General features: G+C 46.5%; 1 protein-coding gene across 1 annotated transcript; it reads right to left on the reverse strand.

The window, feature by feature from the left end:
* Nucleotides 1-454: 454 nt before the first annotated feature.
* ESCO2 (establishment of sister chromatid cohesion N-acetyltransferase 2) lies at nucleotides 455-22,008 on the reverse strand. The gene is made up of 11 exons (XM_080614773.1): nucleotides 21,983-22,008; nucleotides 19,843-19,911; nucleotides 17,177-18,182; nucleotides 14,372-14,459; nucleotides 10,536-10,596; nucleotides 6,633-6,762; nucleotides 4,328-4,459; nucleotides 3,942-4,031; nucleotides 3,172-3,315; nucleotides 1,840-2,024; nucleotides 455-661 (listed from the first exon to the last, which is right to left on the reverse strand). Exons 2-11 carry the CDS (start codon nucleotides 19,893-19,895, stop codon nucleotides 523-525), a joined length of 2,028 nt encoding a protein of 675 aa, XP_080470899.1. The 5' UTR covers nucleotides 19,896-19,911; nucleotides 21,983-22,008; the 3' UTR covers nucleotides 455-522.
* Nucleotides 22,009-22,303: the final 295 nt, after the last annotated feature.

The following is a 22,303-nucleotide window of genomic DNA, read 5'->3' on the forward strand; positions in this document are numbered from 1 at the left end:
CCCGCAATGGTTGGGGGCAGCAGCCCACAGATAGCAACGTATTTCCAAGGGAGAGCAGCTGCCTGCTCAAGGAAAAGGTTTTCTGACACAACAGGCTGGAAAAAGAGGGTGTAAGATCAAGACAAAAATACATTTCCTACTCCTCTGTACATAAATTTACTAGCTGCTTGTACTGAGGCTCCTACCCCAGACAAAGCCCTTTACCACACAACATTCAGAATTACATACCCAGAAGGAAAGAGCAATCTTTATATTAATTAAACCTTTCAACAAAATTAAGTTATTTGTAATAGAATTCAGTTTTAAAAGAAACAAACCCACCTGAAATACAAGCAAGGTTGCACTAAAATCTAACACAACTCTGTACACAAAGTGACCCTCTCCCCTTCACAGGGGACAAAGAACCAGCGCTCAGCAGGAAAACAGCATTTGGCCAGGTAACAACATTCAAGTGTTACTTTAAGCCACACAAATTATCTTGAGTGATTTCAACAAACCCCAACTTGAAATCACCAAGTTGAATCAGTTGTTATAAATGAAGTTGTAAACGAGGAAGTTGGGGGTCCGGCAGTATTTTGTGGCGAACAGCTTGCCATCCGGTGTTGGGTCGGAGAAGGCGATTTCCTCAGTGCTCAGGTAGCAACCATACATGAATGTGCTCCTGAAAGAGAGCAGAGCTATCAGCACATGGCAAACACCTGCTGGCTGCTTCATCCAATACCTGAAATACCCACTGGTGTTTTCCCCCCCTTCCCTCTGCTGCAGAGAGCTGTTAGTGCTTCACTTTATTTTCAAACCAGCGATCAGTGCAAGATGCCAGTTTGTTCATGGATTCTGGTGTAATCAGGAGCCAGTTTAAAATAAGGAAAAAGAATAATTTAAGATCACATACAAGCAGAAAACCCACACGTGCGGTTTTATATGAGAACCCAGAGGTTTTGGTTCAGTATCTTGGGGCTGTTCCCAAGTGAAGTTCAGCATGGGAGCACCATGACTCTTGGGGGCACTTGCAGTTAGAATTATTGAATCACAGAATGGCTTGGGTTGGAAGGGACCTTAAAGCTCATCCAGTTCCAACCCCTGCCACAGGCAGAGATGCCTTCCACTAGACCAGGTTGCTCAAAGCCCTGTCCAACCTGGCAGGTCCCATGGGGGTGGGAGGTATCATGTCACAGAGGTTGTATACTAACGACAAGAGAAAGCAAGGGCTGAACATGGGCTGATGAATTTTCAGAATATTGAGCTCTAGATACACTCATATATGATGATATATTAATATATATGTACTCAGAGACTTCATACAGCTGTGTTTTATACACAGATAGGGAGCAGATACAACAGAGAAGATATGTGCTGCTACAGGCTCTTGGACTCCCATGCTCAGCCCCAAGGCAGCCCATAAAAACTTCCCCTCATTAGTAAGTCTTCCTCCCAATTTGGTCCAAGCTTGAAAAGCTCAGAATTTCCTGCCTGAAAAAATGTCAAGTGTTTTGGCCCACAGATTATCCAGTAAAAAAAAGAAATGTATTCCAACCCCCCCCAAAAAAAGCAGTGTCTCTTGGAAAGCCAGTCTGTGTAGCTCTGCATTCCGCTTGTACCCAGCAGTTAATGGCTTAGCCCATGTTTGTGTCAGATATTAAATCACTTAAATATCAGATATATATAGAAATCTGTCCACATGATATCCTTCCACTGCAAAGTGGGCATTCCAGACTTGCTCAGCAATACACATTTCTTCCTTTCCTAAAGTTCTGTCTCAACACTTCTTGCTGGGGTCATTGCTTTTTCCTTCACAGGAATAAAACCCAGCCAGGCCCCTGGCTCCCCACTGCTCCGTACCTGACCACGTCCACCATGCGCCGGGCGATGCCCTTCCCGCGCCTGGGGCCGAACACCCAGATCCTGCTCACGCCGCAGATGGCAGGTTCTGGCTCTGTGGAGCAGCGCCAAGCCCGCTGACTTTGCAGCGCGTCCTGTCCCGGCGATCCCGGCACGGATCCTGGCTCACACAGCACCCGGAAAGCCTGCAGGGATGAGCAGAGGCATCATTCCCAAAGGATGCATGGACCTTCCTGTGCTCCCAGCCTTTCCTCCAGCTCTCCTGTGAGGCAGAACACCACACACAACCTCAACCAAACCAGGGGCAGACACTCACTGCAGCATCAGCCACACAAACCCAGCTAACTGCTGCCAACACCCCCCTGACAGGGTTTTCCTTCAGTTCCTTTTTCTTTTGTTGTTGTTGTTGTTTTATGGGTGACTCTTTTTTTGTATATTTCCTTAGATTTATTTTCCCACCTCCTGTGCTAAGCTGGGATTTCCAATACACAGCCTTATGCCAACAGCCCCTGTTAACAGGCTGCAACTTCATAGAATCACAGAATGGTTTGGGTTGGAAGGGACCTTAAAGCTCATTCAGTGCCAACCCCCTACCACAGGCAGGAACACCTTCCACTAGAGCAGGTTGGTCCAAGCCCTGTCCAACCTGGCCTTGAACACTGCCAGGGATGGGGCAGACACAGCTTCTCCGGGCACCCTGTGCCAAGGCCTCACCACCCTCACAGGGAAGAACTTCTGCCTAAGATCTCATCTCAGTCTCCCCTCTGTCAGGTTAAAGCCATTCCCCCTTGTCCTGTCCCTACAGGCCCTTGTCTAAAGCTCCTCTCCAGCTTTTTTTACTGGTGCCTTTAGGCACTGGAAGCTGCTCTAAGAGCCTTCTCTTCCTTAGGCTGAACAAGCCCAGCTCTCTCAGCCTGTCTCTATAGCAGAGCTGCTCCAGCCCTTGGAGCATCTTTGTGGCCTCCTCTGGACTGACTCCAACAGCTCCACATCTTTCTTATGTTGGGGCACCAGAGCTGGATGCAAGACTGCATGGGGAGGTCTCACTAGGGCAGAGAAGAATCCTCTCCCTCAACCTGCTGGTCACGCTGCTGCTGCTACAGCCCTGGACATGGTAGGTTTCTGGGCTCAAGCAGACACTCCTGGGTCATGTCAAGCTACCCACTGACCAACACCCCAAGTCCTTCTCCTCAGGGCTGCCCTCAATCCAGTCTCCCCTAGCCTGTGTTTGTGCTAGTGATTGTCCCGACCCAAGTGCAGGACCTTGCACTTGGCCTTGTTTACCCTATTATTAGCCTGCAATATCACCCCCATACAATTAATATCATGTACCTGCTTGATGGATTCAGCAACTAAGCACCCAACAACCATCTTCTCATTGGCCACATACAAATATATTTTAGTCTTGGATGGGCAGCTCAAAGAAACCTGTTTAAATCCCAATTCGTTATCAACAATCTCTCGCACATCTTCCGCCTAAGGCAACAAAATCAGAGAGGAACACATTAAGTACTAACAAACACATTCTTTGACTGTGTGTGAAACCTGTCAGAAAAAGGGTCTCATTCCCCCAAATAATCCTGTTTTTTCACAAGGTCAGGCTTCACAATGAAGCTGTGAAATGCTCTGCAGCTCCCCACCATACTGAGGGCTCTCACTGCACATGCAGCTAGTGTGGCATAGATATATAGGCCACACTATGTAAATACACATTTTTCCCCCCCTAAAATAAATAGAAGCACTTTAGAGCAGTTTTTAAACAAAGTGCTTCCCCACTCCACAAGAGTCTTCTAACTGTAGATAATATTCAAGAATGGTCTCTGTGCCATAATCCCTCTACGCCTTCACTCCAAGTTGGAGGGGAAAGCATTGGGTTATGTTGGTCATGTAAGAACAAGAGCTTCAGTGCAGGGAGCAGGGTGAGGGAGGGGTCAGGGTGGGTGTTCCCAGCAACCCAGACTGCTGCCACAACCCCACTTGCCTCTCCTGTTTACCCCGTGCACTGGCAAATGATGCATGATCAAGCACTGAGGCTGTTCCGGGAGCTGAGCCAGCAGAAAGCTGATCTACAACATAAACCCCCAAAATAAACAAACAAGTACCTTCTTGACAGCATATTTTGGGTCATCTGGAAGAATCAATACAACTTTCCCATCCCAGAACTCTGCCACAACCCGTTCTTTCTTCCAACCCTGCCACACAGGGGAAAAAAAAAGCCGAACAACAAGTTAGTGGTCTAGCAAGAGAGAGGAAGTGATTCAGCGAAGGCTCTGGCAGATGAAGCTGTAATCTGACCTGCTGGGGCTTTCAGGAATAAAGTCAAGACACATTCATCAAACTGATGAAGGCAGACAGTCACTGGATCTGCCTAACTTGCACTTTAACCTCCCCTCTGGATGACAAACCCTTTGCCTGTGGCTGTTCCTAGCTATGGCACATCTCCTCCCTATCTTCTTCAGCCAAGCTGCGAGTGCAGCCATTGCCTTACCACATATCGGAGGCCCTCGAGGAATCTCTCGTGGTGCTGGATGTGCTGGGCTTCATCCTCCGGGCTAGCAGCGGTGTAGATCATGCCACACGACTTGCAAACTATGGCCCCAAAATGTTTCTGACCAGCATCCTAGTGACAAAGGGAGCCAGCTAAAATGCCTTGAAGCTGTTCAAAACCATGTTCAGTTTAAAGAATGAGGTCGAGAATTGGTTCTAGTAACAATCATCAAAGATTCAAGTATTTGTTTCATAAATCATAGAATAACAGAATGGTTTGGGTTTGAAGGGACCTTAAAGTCATTATCTAGTTCCTATCTCCCTGCCACTGGCACGGACACCTTCCACTAGAGCAAGTTTCTTGTTTTCACTTGTATTTGTGAAGAGGACAAAAAGCTCTTGCTTATTTGCAGAAAATTTGAACTACCCAGCATGAATTACCCAGGGAACACAGTGAACATGTTATTCCAAACAAGCCTTGAAATAGATCAGCAATATCCTCACTGAGGAAACAATGTAGAAGAGCCCAACAAGAAAACCATAAACTAAAGGAAAACTCCAGATAGTCTTTCCATCAGTTATCTAGAAATAACATCAGTTTTATCTCTTAGCACACAGGGAGGGGAAGAAAAGGAACTGAATGTCAGTTGTGCAAGCAGAGAGCAGAATGCTCTTTGGATGTCTAGTCACATGCGACCAGCAGTTTGAGGATGGAGCTGCTCCAGTCCTGCATCCAGCTCTGGGGCCTCAACTTAAGAAGAACATGGAGCTGTTGGAGTGAGTCCAGAGGAGGCTACAAGGATGCTCCAAGGGGTGGAGCACCTCTGCTATGGAGACAGGGAGAGAGCTGGGCTTGTTCAGTCTGAAGAAGAGAAGGCTCCACAGAGACCTTAGAGCAGTTTCCAGTGCCTAAAAGCACTAACAAAAAATTGCTGGAGAGGGGCTTTTGACAAGGACCTGTAGGGACAGGACAAGGGGGAATGGCTTTAACCTGAGAGAGGGGAGATTGAGATGAGATCTTAGGAAAAAGTTGTTCCCTGTGATGGTGATGAGGCCCTGGCACAGGGTGCCCAGGGAAGCTGTGGCTGCCCCATCCCTGGCAGTGTTCAAGGCCAGGTTGGATGGGGCTTGGAGCAACCTGCTCTAGTGGAAGGTGTCTGTGCCCTTGGCAGGGGTTGGAACTGGATGAGCTTTAAGGTAGTTTCCAACCCAAACCACCTTGTGATCCTGTAATTAGTAAGGTGAATTGAAGGCTGGTTCATTAAGGACTCCCTTCCTGCACTGGCTGCTGCTGCAGCAGCTGCCTTCCCTTCCACACATCCCACATATTGGACATTTGAGGTTCCCTACATGGCACAGCACCCACAGCTTGTCCTCCATCGTCGCAGCCAGGCAGGGCTACAGCTCGTGGCTGGCCATGTGCGGGGTAGCAAGGGATGCTGAGCATACACTGCTGCTTTCCTCTCAGCACAGGCACTCCTCTGGATTTCTTCCTTCCACAGGGACCAGTTTCCAAAACACTGAAAAATTTGTATCTGTGAGGTCTCAAATTTGACAGAAATCATGCAAACAGCTCAAAAGGTGCTAGAAAGGGCAGCTCAGCTGAAAAGAATGATCACATAAGCCCCATTCCCTCAGGAAACAGGCTTGAAAACATCTGCATGTCACCAAGTGAGAACAAATGGTTTACTAAAAAAAATTACTCATCGCTGAGGGCATATGTTCTGGAAACCCACAGATGTGATGGCTGCACAACACAGGAGCCTCAGTAACACTGCTTCCTCCTGCTCCATGAGCAGTGGACCACGCTGCAGGGCAACATCAGGAAGGCAGCCATGGAGTTGCCAAAGAGGGCCGCTCATTGCTGCTCCTGTGCTGCCCTGGCTGATGCTCGCTGCTGTGGTTGCAGTGCTGTGCTGACTCTGCTCAAACGGTGGGCTGGGAAGCCGTGGGAAAGGGAAGTTATCCAGCCAAATTCATTCCTATAGCATCCATACAGGCTTGGCTGAGGTTTCGTTTAGCTTTTTTTTTTTTTTTCCTCTTTAATATCATGTTCCATAAATCTCTTTTGAACTCCAAAATGTAATAAAGCGTTAGTCCCAGTGAAACCATAACAATGTATTTCCTAGCTACTACCCTGTCCTAGTCTAGTGCTAACTATGTTAATCACTGCCCTGTTACGGTCATTGCGGTGTGGTTGATTTGAGGTTTACACATAAGAAAATCTACTTCTCAGTGAGCCTTGAGGCCTATTTCTTATGTCCTCAGCACGGAGAGGACCCAGCGTGCCCCAAGGGGAACCTTACAATGATCATCTGGTCGCTGGAGCGCTTGCAGAGTTCTTTTGCTTTCTTGTTTTTCTGCGAGGTGTGAGATGTTTTTGCAGGTGGGCTGGATCCAAATGGAGGAGTCGCTTCATCCAGTGCAGCCTGTGTCCTGAAAATCGTTTCAGAGAGATGAAAATTAGGTACTGGTTAACATAACACGTTGGATAGTGACTTTTACCACAGAACAACTCAACGTAGGAAAGATACAGCAAAGCTTCTCAACAGCCGTGGTGCCAGCTCTTCTGGAGCAAGGAGAGTAGGAGGGGGCTCTAGGAAGAGGTATAATTACATCAAAAGTTAAATAATTAAGCACCTCTCACACTTCCACAGCCACCCCATCTCCCAGATATTGAAAATTAAGCAGCTCTTTGTACAGCCAAGGAGATATACAACTAACTGAGAAGCAGAGGGCAAGGTCCACAAAGCGTGGAAATTGCAGGTGAAGAAATAGGTGCCCAAGTCACAGAATCACAGGATGGTTTGGGTTAGAAGGGACCTTAAACCTCATCCACTTCCAACCCCCTGCCATGGGCAGGGACACCTTCCACTACACCAGGCTGCTCCAAGCCTCATCCAACCTGGCCCTGAACACTGCCAGGCATGGGGCAGCCACAGCTTCTCTGGGCACCCTGTGCCAGGGCCTCACCACCCTCACAGGGAAGAACTTCTGCCTAAGATCTCATCTCAATCTCCCCTCAGTCACTTTAAAGCCATTCCCTCTTGTCCTGTCCCTACAGGCTCTGTCAAAAGCCCCTCTCCAGCTTTCTTGTTGGCCCCTTTAGGCACTGGACACTGTTCTAAGGTCTCCTTGAAGCTTTCTCTTCTCCAGGCTGAACAAGCCCAGCTCTCTCAGCCTGTCTCCATTGCAGAGGTGCTCCAGCCCTTGGAGCGTCTTCATGGCCTCCTCTGTACTCATTCCAACAGCTCCACATCCTTCTAATGTTGGGGGCCCCAGAAACTTGACACAGGACTGCACCACCATAAGTCCCAGCCCCTCACGCCAACACCCCTTTAGAGCAGGGAATAATCAGAGCATCTTGGGAAAGCCCTTGGTGCTGGGGCTAAGCTCTGCTCTGCCTCCTCACAGCACCAGCCTCCCACAGAGAGGAGCAGATCGAGCCATGGCCAGGAGGAATTGCTCCTATTTAGATGTAGACATGGAGGATTTACATGTATTTTTACAGCATAGGCTTCAGCTACAGAGAAGCATGTTATTAGGGATGATAATAATTGCACAGGTTTTTAACCTACCTTCAGGCTTCTATGCTGAAGGTGGCATTTCTTAAGCCATCTTAAAGCAGGAAATTGTAACTGGTGAGCAGCAAATCTTAACATGGAATTAATTTAGAGCTACACCAAACAATTTTATAGATTTGGATACTAAGGAGAATTTCCAAAGCAGAGACTTCATGGAGAAAAAGCTTGTGCTCATCCGCTTCCCAGGAGACAACTGCAAATCCAAGACTGAGCTTCAGTTAATCACAAACACCAGGATTTCCACACATTCCAGGGCTCCACTTGCACCACGGAAGGTATTTGAAAAGCCACATGAGGAAGCAAAGCAAATATTGCAATCAGATCTCTCTTTCAACACTTCTGTGGCAGAGGACTACAGTAGCACGACAAGTTTTGCAAAGTTTATTTTGGCTCTTTCCAGAGCGACTTTAAGTGGGGATTTTTATGTTCAAAATAAACTCAGAATGCGTTTATTGTTAACAAAGTATATCAAGAAGTTGATTCAATATGGGAGAGGGACGTGCAGCCCTGGTTCTTGCATGGGAAAACAAGTCTTTTTTCCATTAGAGGTCTAGGAGTATGACAGCAAATTAACCGAAGTAATAAGCTGATCAGAAACTCAGACACTAGGTTGTACGGTTACACCTGATGAGTAAAGAGTTCCAGTGCTTGCAAGTAATTTAGCACTACCATGCTTTTTATAGAATCAAAAAACAAACTTCACAGGCTTGCATTTCATTTACATCACACTAAATAGCAAACACCATCTTGCAGGCTTCGAAAACACCATCTCAGGTGAGCATGGGACACTGGAAGAGAAACAGCTGCTTCCATAAATCCTTTTCACCCATTTTTATAGAAACTTCTGTCTTGTCTTTGGTCTGCATCAACACTGCTGAACATGCTGCTACCTAGTGCTGCCATACTCAAGTATCTCAGGTTAAAAAAGTCAGTGCAGAACAGACCATACCTGACCAGAAAGAATCATAGAATCATAGAATAGAATCATAGAATAGTTAGGGTTGGAAAGGACCTTAAAATCATCTAGTTCCAACCCCCCTGCCATGGGCAGGGACACCCCACACTAAACCATGTCACCCAAGGCCTCATCCAACCTGGCCTTGAACACCACCAAGGATGGAGCATTCACAACCTCCCTGGGCAACCCATTCCAGTGCCTCACCACCCTCTCAGTAAAGAATTTCTTCCTTAGATCCAATTTAAACTTCCTCTGTTTAAGTTTGAACCCATTACCCCTTGTCCTGTCACTACAGTCCCTGATGAAGAGTCCATCCCCAGCATCCTTGTAGGCCCCCTTCAGATACTGGAAGGCTGCTATGAGGTCTCCACGCAGCCTTCTCTTCTCCAGGCTGAACAGCCCCAACTTTCTCAGCCTGTCTCCATACGGGAGGTGCTCCAGTCCCCTTATCATCCTTGTGGCCCTCCTCTGGACTTGTTCCAACAGTTCCATGTCCTTTTCATGTTGAGGACACCAGAACTGCACACAAGACTCCAAGTGAGGTCTCACGAGAGCAGAGTAGAGGGGCAGGATCACCTCCTTTGACCTGCTGGTCATGCTCCTCTTGATGCAGCCCAGGATATGGTTGGCTTCCCGGGCTGCAAGCGCACACTGAAGCCGGCTCATGTTCATTTTCTCATCGACCAACACCCCCAAGTCCTTCTCTGCAGGGCTGCTCTGAATCTCTTCTCTGCCCAACCTGTAGCTGTGCCTCGGATTGCTCCGACCCAGGTGTAGGACCTTGCACTTGGCATGATTAAACTTCATAAGGTTGACATCAGCCCACCTCACAAGCGTGTCGAGGTCCCTCTGGATGGCATCCCTTCCCTCCGGCGTATCAACAGAACCACATAGCTTGGTGTCATCGGCAAACTTGCTGAGGGCGCACTCAATCCCACTGTCATGAATACCCATGTTCTTTAAATTCATTGCCAAACCAATTTCTCTATGCCACAAGGTTCATTGCTTTTTATAGAATCACCAACTCCTAGAAAGGCTTGGGTTGGAAAAGACCTTAAATCTCATCTCCTTCCAACCCCTGCCACGGGCAGGGACACCTTTCACTAGACCAGGTCGCTCCTAAGCCCCTGAGGTCCAACCAGGCCTTGAACACTGCCAGGGGTGCGGCAGCCACAGCTTCTCTGGGCAACCTGTGCCAGGGCCTCACCAACCTCACAGGGAAGAACTTCTGCCTAAGATCTCATCTAAACGTCCCCTTTTTCACTTTAAGACCGTTTCCCCTGGTCCTATCACGACAGGCCCTTGTGAGAAGTCCCTCTCCAGCTTTCTTGTCAGCCCCTTTAGGCACTGGAATATGTACAAATTCACAAGCAAAAAGTACTACAGACAGTAAGCAAGCATGTATTTCCTTATTCACAGGCTAGAATTTCCCTAAACCAACACAAAATTAATCTTGCATCTTCTCTTAAAAACAAGCAAACGAAAAAACAAACCAACACACCCCCTCTCCTCAACCAAGGCAAGTCACCCTCAAACTTCCAAACCTTACAAAGACTGGGAGAAAGCTAAATCATCATATTAAGAATTAGTATACTTAAAAAAATAATGATTCTGCAGATATGACGTATCTGATCATTCTTGGAGAGACTTCGCAAAGAGTAGCCTACCTTTTCTTGCTGGTGGGGGATGAGCTGAATATGGGGTAGACAACAGCCTTTGAAGGAGATGCTGGAAAAGACAAGCAAAGTTACAGTGGTTTAGAATTCTTTTTAGTGGCAGAACACATTGATACATGGAAACAAACATTCAAACACCAGTAAGACTGCAAAATCATAGAATAGTTAGGGTTGGTAAGGACCTTAAGATCATCAAGTTCCAACCCCCCTGCCGTGGGCAGGGACACCTCACACTAAACCATGTCACCCAAGGCTTTGTCCAACCTGGCCTTGAACACCGCCAGGGATGGAGCATTCACATCTTCGCTGGGCAACCCATTCCAGTGCCTCACCAACCTTACAGTAAAGAACTTCTTCCTTATATCCAATCTAAACTTCCCCTGTTTAAATTTCAACCCTTCAACTCTTGTCCTATCACTACAGTCCCAAATGATACACAACAGTGGAACTGAACTCCATAGACAAGAGATTCAGAGAGTACTGGGAAGCTGTTGATGCTGCAGGATAGAAAGATGCCCATGAGTGGAATCCAGCCATAATGGAATCACCTTAAATGCATTGGAAGTGATGTTGATCAAGGTGTTCAGTGCTTTCCCCTCTCACATCAGAATCATGAATCAGAAATTTCTGCTGCAGTAGTTTAGTGCTTCCTTGCCTCCTAATTAAGTGTGTTAATCAAGCAGAAGTTTTCCCATTTCCCGTTATTTTGGCTAAGGCACCCTGAGCCTACAGCTTCTTCAGCCTCAAGAAGTTGGGAAGCAGCAGGTTAACCACTAGGTTACAGCACATGAGCTGCAAGTTTTAGGATAACTTTGCAAAGACTTTAGTAAGTAAAGCAAAAAAAAAATTAACCAACCAAACAAAAACCATTAGCTTGGATTTTTTTTTCTTCTCAAGGATAAAAAGTTTAGGTACTAGACTGCTTTACACCACTGTATTTTGACCACATTCACCCATAGCAACCTTCTAGTCCTTAAAAGGGCTGAAAACGATCTGGAAAGGGACTTACAACAAGGGCCTGCAGGGACAGGACAAGGGGGAATGGCTTTAACCTGACAGAGGAGAGACTGAGATGAGATCTTAGGAAGAAGTTCTTCCCTGTGAGGGTGGTGAGGCCCTGGCACAGGCTGCCCAGAGAAGCTGTGACTGCCCCATCCCTGGCAGTGTTCAAGGCCAGGTTGGATGGAGCTTGGAGCAACCAGATCTAGTGGAAGGTGTTCCTGCCTGTGGCAGGGGGCTGGAACTGGATGAGCTTCAATGTCCCTTCCAACCCAAATCATTCTGTGATTCTATGATTCTTAGGAATTACCGAAACTTAGTAACATCTGCAAGCAGAAGAGTGGCTGTAACAGCCTCCAAAAAACATGCCATGAAAATTAACCGATTTCTAGGAAACTGTACATAATAGAAAGCACCTTGTTCATATCAGCAGTGGAAAAGATCATAAGGAGTCAGGAAGACACTAATAAACAATAAAAAGCCTATAGATTCCTAGAAACGCAGGAGCTTAAAGGGCCAAGACGCTTCTTTGGAAAGGTCCCAGCAGGCAAATGCAGGTGATGTCTGGAAACACGATGGCAACAGCTTTAGAAACAGGTGGAAATCACAGCTAGAGGAGCCTTTTACCCAGAGCTAGAGATAGCAGGAAAAGCAGCAGCTGCAGGAGGGAGCACGCCACTCCTTGGGATGAGGAGGAGGCACAGGAAAGTGTTGACCTTCAGTAACAGGCTTCACTACCTTCCAAAAAGCTGATAAATAAGTTCCCATGTGAAGCAAGAGAAAGGGGGGGGTGTGTATGGTGTGTAAAAAAACCAAAAAGCTCAGGAGTGCTGGTAATTTCTTCAAGAAACAGATTAAGACCAGATGTGCCAGAATGAAGTGGAATGAGACACAAACACAGCTAAATTGCAACTTCTTCTCTCACTGGAAATTCAAGGAATCACAAAGGGAACAGAAACCAGGGGAGAGCAGAGCAGCAACACAACAGGCTGAAAGCAGAAATGCCATACTGCAAAACGAGCTGTACCTGGGGAGGCAGTGGCACCCTGCAACAGAAGAAAACCCACGTTTTGCTACAAAAGAGGAGGAAACACTAAAACCAGATAACAATGACAAGAACATGTAGTGCCTTTTCATTTTAGTCATCAATAAAAGAACGAGTTGTGATGTGAGTGTCAGGACAATTAAGACCAAAAGGAGATAAACTCTCACAGCTGGGGAAAGATGTCAAGGGCACACACAGATAAATTAGACCTTTACAGGCTCATAAGGATTGACTCAACCCAGGGCTGCTGGGACTGGAATAGAGAGTGTTGCCTATTTTTAAAAGGGAAAAAAGGAGAAATCAGGAAATTAAGATAAAATAACATGACCTCAGCTTCTGCAAATATACTGGCACATGTTAGTGCATACTTGGAAGATGAGACAGCAGGTAGAGGCCAACACACTATTTTGCTTTAATAAAAAATATTTAAGCAACATATCTTCTTTTTTTATCACTTGTTATTCCCAAGAGGAAAAATAATAATTATTGTTCCTAATTTACTGCTGAAACAAGAAATATAGGGTGGACTTGATTTGGTGACTATCAGGAGTAAAGGATAACATGTGCTTCTATCTTTACAGGTAATACCTAGCACATAGGGGCATTTATGAGTTTAACTTTAAAAGTGTTCTTGCACTGAAAAGGGTCAGAAAAAACAGGCTGAAATAAGGATAAGGGGACTCACTACACTTAGCCACAAGCCAGGGGCAAATAAGGGATATGGATCAACTCCCCAGGCAGCAGCTGCATGTAACACCCATGGGTTACTGTCTGCCTTCAATCAAAGGCAGCTCAGAAGGTTTCCTGTAGAAAAGTAGGTGTTAGTTGTGTGAGAAGTAGATTAGTTACTCCTTTGCTGGTAATTAGTGCTCATAAGGCTTAGAGGGAGGTCTCTTTGGGAGCACCCTGTCAGGAAACATGTGATTTGGTCCGGATAAAACAAGTGACAGTGTCAGATGCCTAAAACTCAAGATTGAAAAAGGAAAGTGGAATGAATCAGGGGAGCAGCCCAGGGATAAAACGGGCATGGAGGGGGAGGGAAAAGAAAAGAGAAGGCTCCAGGGAGACCTCAGAGCAGCTTCCAGTGCCTAAAGGGGCCGACAAGAAAGCTGCAGAGGGACACTGTACAATAGGGGCCTGTAGGGACAGGACAAGGGGGAATGGCTTTAAACTGACAGAGGGGAGATTGAGATGAGATCTTAGGAAGAAGTTTTTCCCTGTGATGGTGGTGAGGCCCTGGCACAGGATGCCCAGAGAAGCTGTGGCTGCCCCATCCCTGGCAGTGTTCAAGGCCAGGTTGGATGGGGCTTGAAGCAACCTGGTCTAGTGGAAGGTGTCCCTGCCCATGGCAGGGGTTGGAAGTGGATGAGCTTTAAGGTCCCTTCCAACCCAAACCATTCTGTGGTTCTATGAAATGTGATCATTGGTTTCAAATACAGGAATTTCCATGAAAAATGTGATCATTGGTTTCAAATACAGGAATTTCCAGAATCTTACTGGGAATGAGCTCTGTCACAAAACCAAGGGGAAAGGCAGGTTAGATCTCAAAAGAAAAACCAGTTCACATACTGCTTAACACTCAGGTTCATCAGGGAGATGGCAGAATCTCCATTGTTACTACCCAGCTTATTTAAACACTGTATTAAAGGACAACATGGGAATTCAGTAGAACTGATCCTGCTGGAGAGAAGTGGGTAACCTAGGGGATTTTTTAGGGTCTGTTCTGCCTCATTTTCCTACAGCACCAAGAGTCACAGACCAAGAGAGGTATAATCTAGCTCACCTTGCTTATTCAACTTCTGCAGAGACTGGCTTGAGGGAATAACGCCATCATCTGACTCGCAGGCTGTAGAACTGATTTCATCAGCATCCTATAAAGGGAGACAAGTTTTTAAAGAAAAAAGAAAACTCTCAGTTGATTAAGTTCTCAGACAGCAGCTACAGAGTCACATATAATTCAAGGGACCTTCACAGTGAGCATTAATTGACATGATGAAGCTTTATAGTTCTATTTTCCAATCACAAAACGTGGTTTTAGCACATTATTAAAGTTACACCTGAATGCTGAATGTTGCATTGAAAATGTTGCACCCTGTACTGAGGAAAAACTTGTTTCATGAAAGTTACTCTCAGCCTTCTGAAGCACCGACATTTCCCATCTACCTGCCTTCAGGTACTGTTGAGACCAAATGCAGCTTGAGATAATGACCACGGATTTTAATTCTTAACACCTATGTGTGCCCTGCTTCTGTTTTATTACAGGATGTAGGGGTTTTATTTGCTTTTTCAACTAAATCTTAAGTGTAGAGGTTTTGTATCATTTCTTCGCTTTACCATTTCTGTGACTCTGCTTCACTCTCTGCCTACACATTTGCACCTTCACAGCTCCTGGAAGCCTCTCACAGATGCTCTATAAAAATCAAAGTTTGCCAAACTGATTTTTGCCTTGAACTCTGCTCTTTTTGTACATGACAGTGTATTATTTCCCACCAGGAACACCAGGCAAAGGACCTGGCAGTAGCAGAATCCAAGACCAGATCAAGGCCATGCTTGATCTGTGCTCAGTTTGCAGTAAGAAAGTTGCCGAGTTCCCTTTTCAAACACTCCATGTTTCTGGTTAACCTCAGAGAACAAGTTTGCCAACACAAAAACTGCCACAACAGCAGAATTAAATGCTATCAGATCATTTCTCTTTTTTTACCATACATGCAAAACTGGACTGTGCAAGCCAACATTTGTGTTTTATTAAAGCTGCATTGTAAAATCATATGACAATCAAGTCAGGAATGCAAAAGAGATACTAAACCAGTGCAGGTGAACAAAGGAGGCCATAAACTGTCTTTTATGGAATGTAGAATGCATCAGCCCTATAAAAACAGCTTCCCATCTTGTTCACTGCTTCCTTTCAATGCCCAGTATAAAATACCATGTAGTATTCCAGCAGCTTTCCCACTTTTCTACATTTTAAGATGCTGGAATGGAACAGCAAAATACAACATTAAGTGTAATGAAATAGTTTGCAAACCTGCTCTGAATCAGTGTTTTACTGCTGTGCTCCTTCCACTATCACCCTCACCCTTCCCACCTCAGCACTTTAGGCAGCAAAAACCATGTCCCATATTTTAAACGATTCTCTGGCAAATCCTGAAATTAAAAGCAAGAGCTGGCACATTACCTGGTCAGCAGCGAGACTCATTACAACATTTAACTATTTCAGCACTGCTAAACATATTTGTACAAGAATTGCATCATCAAATCACAGAACGGTTTGGGTTGGAAGGGACCTTAAAGCTCATCCCCTTCCAACTCCCCCTGCCATGGGCAGGGACACCTTCCACTAGACCAGGCTGCTCCAAGCCCCATCCAACCTGGCCTTGAGCACTGCCAGGGATGGGGCAGCCACAGCTTCTCTGGACAACCTGTGCCAGGGCCTCATCACTCTCACAGGGAAGAACTTCTTCCTAAAATCTCACCTCAATTTCCCCTTTGTCAACTTAAAGCCATTCCCCCTTGTCCTGTCCCTACAGGCCTGGTCAAAAACCCCTCTGTAGCTTTCTTGTCAGCCCTTTTAGGTACTGAAAGCTGCTCTAAGGTTTCCCTGGAGCCTTCTCTTCTCCAGGCTGAACAAGCCCAGCTCTCTCAGCCTGTCTCCATAGCAGAGGTGCTCCAGCCCTCCGAGCATCTCTGTGGCCTTCTCTGGACTCGCTCCAACAATCAAATGTATGTTTTAAAAGACACCCCAAAACAACACTTATCTATCACCAGGAATATTCCCTGTGAAGGGAGCAACAGATAAAAATTGCAATAGGTCTCTTTGGCAATAGAACTCTTGGAGTCCTTCAAAAACAGACCAGCTTGAAAAACTCCTTGGTTTGTTGAAGCATGAGAACCCGTGGCTCAGCCTCGCTTCCTGGGAGGAGGGAGCTGCAGAACCAGCACAGGTAGCTCCTGCTGGGGAAATAATCACGAAAAAGATCACCCAGAGCAGAGCAAAGCCTGCTGTATCAGCAACAATGTCTTGTGACTGAGGAGAAATTGCTAAAAACACACTAGAAACAATAGTGCTTTCTGTGTCTGATCACTGGCTGAGGTGAAAACAACATTGGTTTTGAGGCCATAGAAGCAGAAGTCCTGTGAAGAGCTGCTGTCCTTGAGGACAGCGGGTCATGACCTCCCACAGTACTCAGTGAGGTCAGACTTGGTATTTGTTACATTCATTAAAATGACAAAAAAGAAAAAAGCTTAAAAACTTCTTTTTCAGCTTTGCCCTTTATCACATGGAAAAGAAACAACAAACCCCCAAAAGATACGGATTATCTGTTGAAAAACAGCACACAGAAAGCTTTCCTTTCAGCCATCGTAAAGGGAATATTGCTCTGCAGCCAAGCGCTAGCGACCAACAGGGATGCCAACAGGAACATCCTGAAAGTTCACCACAGCTTTAAGCCTCCATGAGGCAGAAATAAATCTGTGAGCTTTCCTAGGCAAAATCCACTCATATGTCTAAATAAACACCTGACATTGGAATGAGCAGAGCACATGTTCACCTCAGGCTTGTGCAGCAGGCTCTGAGGACACATTTACTTACCACATTCTCTGCATTGCTCTCTCCTCCAGCTGCATATCTGGAAGCACAAGACGGACCAAAAGTGCTTCTGCTTTTCAATGGAGATGCTTTTCCATCACATGCTGCATCTCTCCCTTGATTTACACAGCTTTTAGAGTCCTTCCTGTTTTCATTTTCCTTTTTCTGAGGCAAGGAAATACTTCTCAATACACCAACTGTCTCAACAACTTTGTCTCCATCAGTCGAATTGGACTTTGTAGCTGGTGGTGGTCTGGGCTGGTTGTTTTCTTGCAGAGATTTGAGGAGACCTGGGAGAGACTTGGCATCCAAAACTGGCTTTTTAGAGTGCGATTTCTTCCCAGTATTGAAGAATGCTGCTCCTAGCTGGAGTTTCAGGGCTGGTTTAACTGTCATGCTCAGGACTCTGAAGGGTGACTCCATCTTCTTTTTAACTAGAGAATTCACGTTCTCTTTCTCCACACTGGATTTTTCTGCTGATGTCTCTCGCTTCGCCTTCTTAGGAGCTTTGGGGACAGTTTTGCCATGCTTGGATTTTGTAGTGTGCTTGGTTGGCTTCAAGCTTTTATTCCTGCTCAAGCTCACGTTCATCTTCTCAGTTCGGCTGGCAGCTGGGAGATGTTCATCCCTGTTCCTCTCATCCAAAGTGCGGTGCTCATTCAGCTCTTTTCTCTCATAAGGACTTCGGTAGCACTTTTCCTTGCTATAAAAAGACACCACAGGCACGAAGAACTTGTACGAGGAAGCGGTCTTTGGGGATAATTTCCTTGAGGACTCACTCTGCAGGGCTGTGGGAACACTGGCTGCCTGAAGGGGTGAAATATCCAGCCTCCTTGAGAGCACTGGCCTCACTGGGACAGCCTGGTTTTCTTTCATCTCATCGCTGGAGCTAGAGGACCATTGTATTTGAGAAGCAAACAGATTATTTCTTGGTTTCTTGAGTGGAGACAGACCTTCAGAAAATTCTATCATCTTTTTTTTCACAGGAGTCTCAAAAACTAAGGATGAACTGTAAAAATAATGACAGAGCAAAACATAACATGCACTCTTAAAAGGTTTTCAATTACTGTTTTACTTAAAACACTTAACTGAGACTTAAAACACAGATGAGTTGTCTGTGTTGGTACATGCCATGTAACAAATAGAAATATCAAGTGCAATATCCAAATATCATAGAATGGTTGGGGTTGGAAGGAACCTTAAAGCTCATCCAGTCCCAACCCCCCCTGCCATGGGCAGGGACACCTTCCACTAGACCAGATTGCTCCAAGCCCCGTCCAACCTGGCCTTGAACACTGCCAGGGATGGGGCAGCCACAGCTTCTCTGGGCAACCTGTGCCAGGGTCTCACCACCCTCATAGGGAAGAACTTCTGCCTCAGATCTCATCTCAATCTCCTCTCTGTCAGGTTAAAGCCATTCCCCCTTGTCCTGTCCCTACAGGCCCTTGTCAAAAGCCCCTCTCCAGCTTTCTTGTCACCTCCTTTAGGCACTGGAAGCTGCTCTAAGGTCTCCCTGTAGCCTTCCCTTCTCCAGGCTGAACAAGCCCAGCTCTCTCAGCCTGTCTCCATAGCAGAGGTGCTCCAGCCCTCAGAGCATCTTCATGACTTTTCTCTGGACTCACTCCAACTGCTCTACGTCCTCCTTATGCTGGGGGCAACCATATGTTACAACCTGGAATAGCTTGGACCAGGGGGGTGGAACTAGTGAGCTTTCAGGTCCCTTCCAACCAAAATGGTTCTCTGATTCTATGCTATTTAACAAACAACATAGTTAGGCATTTCCTCAGCAAGTATTTACACCCTACCTCAGGAATTTGTCCCTCCAATTCTGAAATCAAACTCCACTCTTGTTCTACCCGGAAATATTTTGATGAGAAGTACATGACAAGCATGAGAAAAAACTTTTCTGATGGAAGAGTTATGAAAGAATGAAAAACAAGCCACTGCTCTGGATTTAAATCAGCTTTTTCTCCTGGCCAGTGGCTTCTCCTCCACTAGACGTACGGGAAAAAATATAAATCTATAATATTTTTAGGTATACATTAAAAGGCACTGTTTTTCTATTAACACCAGAAGACTATTCAGATACTTTGTGCTATATTTCCATAGCGTCTCTCCAAGTCTTTCCAAATGGGAAAGGCTGAGGCTTCACCCCAAAGAAATGCAAATGTCAGGGGCTTATTTCTTCCGTTTCTGAACAATCAGGTTTTAGATTTCTCCTGCTTATGGGACTTACTTAGGCTAGGTTTGGGTGCAAGTGTCACAAACAAGGGTATGTACCTGACAGAGGTGACTGTCAGAACAAAATACCTTAATTTAATAAAAAAGAAATAAAAAAGAGTTAATGCCCTAATGCATGTACTGACATGGGCCTGCCAAGTACCAGCTCAGTGTAACAGCTTTTTCTCCTTACTAATTTTGTGCTTGAAGATAATTTTTAGCTTTGGTTTCCCTACATATTTGATGAAACTTCTCAAGATGCTCGGTAAAACAAACATGTTCTTAGTCACTGATAAACAAACAGGAGCTGATGCTAAGTGTGTCTCAGAACCATCTTTTTTTCCACTTCACATGAAAAGCATCAAGGATTTTAACAATCTGGTTTATTCTATGTACAGCCATTAAGTGGGTTTTATTAGAAAAACAAGATATGTGAGAAGTTAACATACCTATCGGTGCCAATAGAACTATGGCTCCTCTTCTGTGGGGTACCAGCTGCCATGGCTCCCCTAGAGCACCTATAAGAACATGGTTTTGATAGCTTGAAATAGATTTCCAGTAAAAGCAAATAAACAAAGTTAGTAAAGAAGGAAGAGAAGATGGGACAAAAAAGTGATGGAAGCAGTTTGTGACTGATGGAAACAAGAACACCACGGGGCTGTTTCAGTTGAGCATAAGTTGTAAAACAAATGCACACGGAAGGGATCTTCCAGGTCAAGAATGATTCTGTCACCATGGACCAACGGATCCTAAAGTCCCTTCTCTAAAACAGAGCCAGATATTTCAGAAATGTGTTTTACTTTCCTCTTGCAAGGCTCACTCCAGACCTCACTGATGCAGTTCCTAGAAACCTGCTTGCTCCTGCCTATATCCATGGTCAGTTTATTCCTACAGGGATTTCACATTGGCATTCACCTTCCAGCAGAGACACCTCTTTACCCGACAGACTTTTAAAAATCTCTCTCTTACCTTCCATCTGGCCACATAGCATAAACCACTCATTTTTAGACTTAATTAATCCAGTAGCCATTTAACCCAGTTTAACACTCAACTCTGTTTGCTCCATCTCTTCCAGTTTGAGATAGTATCATACAATATTAACTTTCCCATTACGTGGCGTTTTATAACCAAAAACCCAGAATAAACAAATACTTCGTATCCAGCTGGACTAAATAAACATTCATAAGCTGCTACAACAGCACAAGGAATCATGTATTCAATAATTTACCAGCAGGGGGAAGCGTTCACACATTGCTGATACGTGGGAAGCAATGACAGATGACAGCCCAGGCGAGGCAAGCTGTTATCAGGCCCAGGAACACCAAGAACAACAGTGATGGGAGAGGATGAAGTCAAGAGCTGCAGCACGAGTTGTACAACCTCATCACAGAGCACCGATGGCAGAAGGGACTTGCAAGAGAGGGCAGGCAATGCCCTAGAAGAAGAGGGCAGCAGTAACAAGCCTGCAGGTACCCGGGTAGTAAGATATCAGGTGCAGATCGAAGAGAAAAAGTAAGACAAGGACATGCGGTTGGTGGGAGAGTCAAGAGGTATGTGTCAGGGGTGCAGTCATACAACGGTTTAGGTTGAAGGGGCCTTAAACCTCATCCAGTTTCAACCCCCTGTCACAGGCAGGGACACCTTCCACTAGACCAGGTTGCTCCAAGCCCCGTCCAACCTGGCCTTGAACACTGCCAGGGATGGGGCAGCCACAGCTTCTCTGGACACCCTGTGCCAGGGCCTCACCACCCTCACAGGGAATAACTTCTTCCTAAGAGCTCATCTCAATCTCCCCTCTGTCAGGTTAAAGCCATTCCCCCTTGTCCTGTCCCTACATTCCCTTGTCAAAAGCCCCTCTCCAGCTTTCTTGTCGGCCCCTTCAGGCACTGGAAGCTGCTCTAAGGTCTCCCCAGAGCCTTCTCTTCTCCAGGCTGAACAAGCCCAGCTCTCTCAGCCTGTCTCCATAGCAGAGGTGCTCCAGTCCTCGGAGCATCTTCGTGGCCACCTTTGGCCTCATTCCAACTCCTCCACACCCTTCTTATATTGGGGATAGCCTTGTAACTTGCACATCCCACAAACGAGCAGCTGCCCATGGCTGGCCCTAAAGACATCCGCCCCCTCCCAAAACATTCCCAATCCAGGTCCCAGCCAGCCCCTCAGCCCACTTTTGCATCAGACCACAGATCTTACAGGCACCCTGCACTGCACTGCACTAGGGCACCAGCACCTCATCCCTGCATCCCTCCCCCCCCCCAACTCTCCTACTCACCAAGACCTCACTAAACCGCCTTACAACCCCTGAAAAACCCCTCCCCGCACCAGACCTCCCCACCGGCGCCTGGCCCACGCTGCTACCCCATCATCCCCCAATCCACCAGCACCGGTACGTGGGGCCTGGCGCACCTGAGCCGGCAGCCTGGGGCCTCACAGCCCTCACACCCCCTACCTCCCTCAACGTACACAGGCACCTCAGACCGCACCAGGCCATACCTCCTGCACCCCTAACGCAAACTCCCCACACCTCAACACGGCACCAAATCCGTCAAACACACCCACAATCCCTTCAAGGCCCCAGCCGCGCTCCCTCACCTCAGCGCCACCTCCGTTATTACCACTCCCGCGCCTTCGAACGCGCGCAGTCTCCCGCCTGCCCGCCCTCCTCTTTCCATTTGCCTAACGGCACGTCATTCAAAATGAACTTCAGCACCATTGGCCCAAATGAGGCGCGCCGCTTTGCACCCGCCCCCCACGCTTTCCAGCCAATCAGATAGCAAAAGTGCGCACAGCCACCTCCCCAGAAAGACTCCAGCTCCCAGCATGCCCCGCGAGAAAACGCTGACTCGCTATGGGGCGCGCGCGGGAACTGATGGGAGTTGTAGTCCGTGCATTGCGCAGCGGGAGGCGCATGGT

Source organism: Psittacula echo (assembly GCF_963264785.1).
Source record: "Psittacula echo genome assembly, chromosome: 4".
NCBI lineage: Eukaryota > Metazoa > Chordata > Aves > Psittaciformes > Psittacidae > Psittacula > Psittacula echo.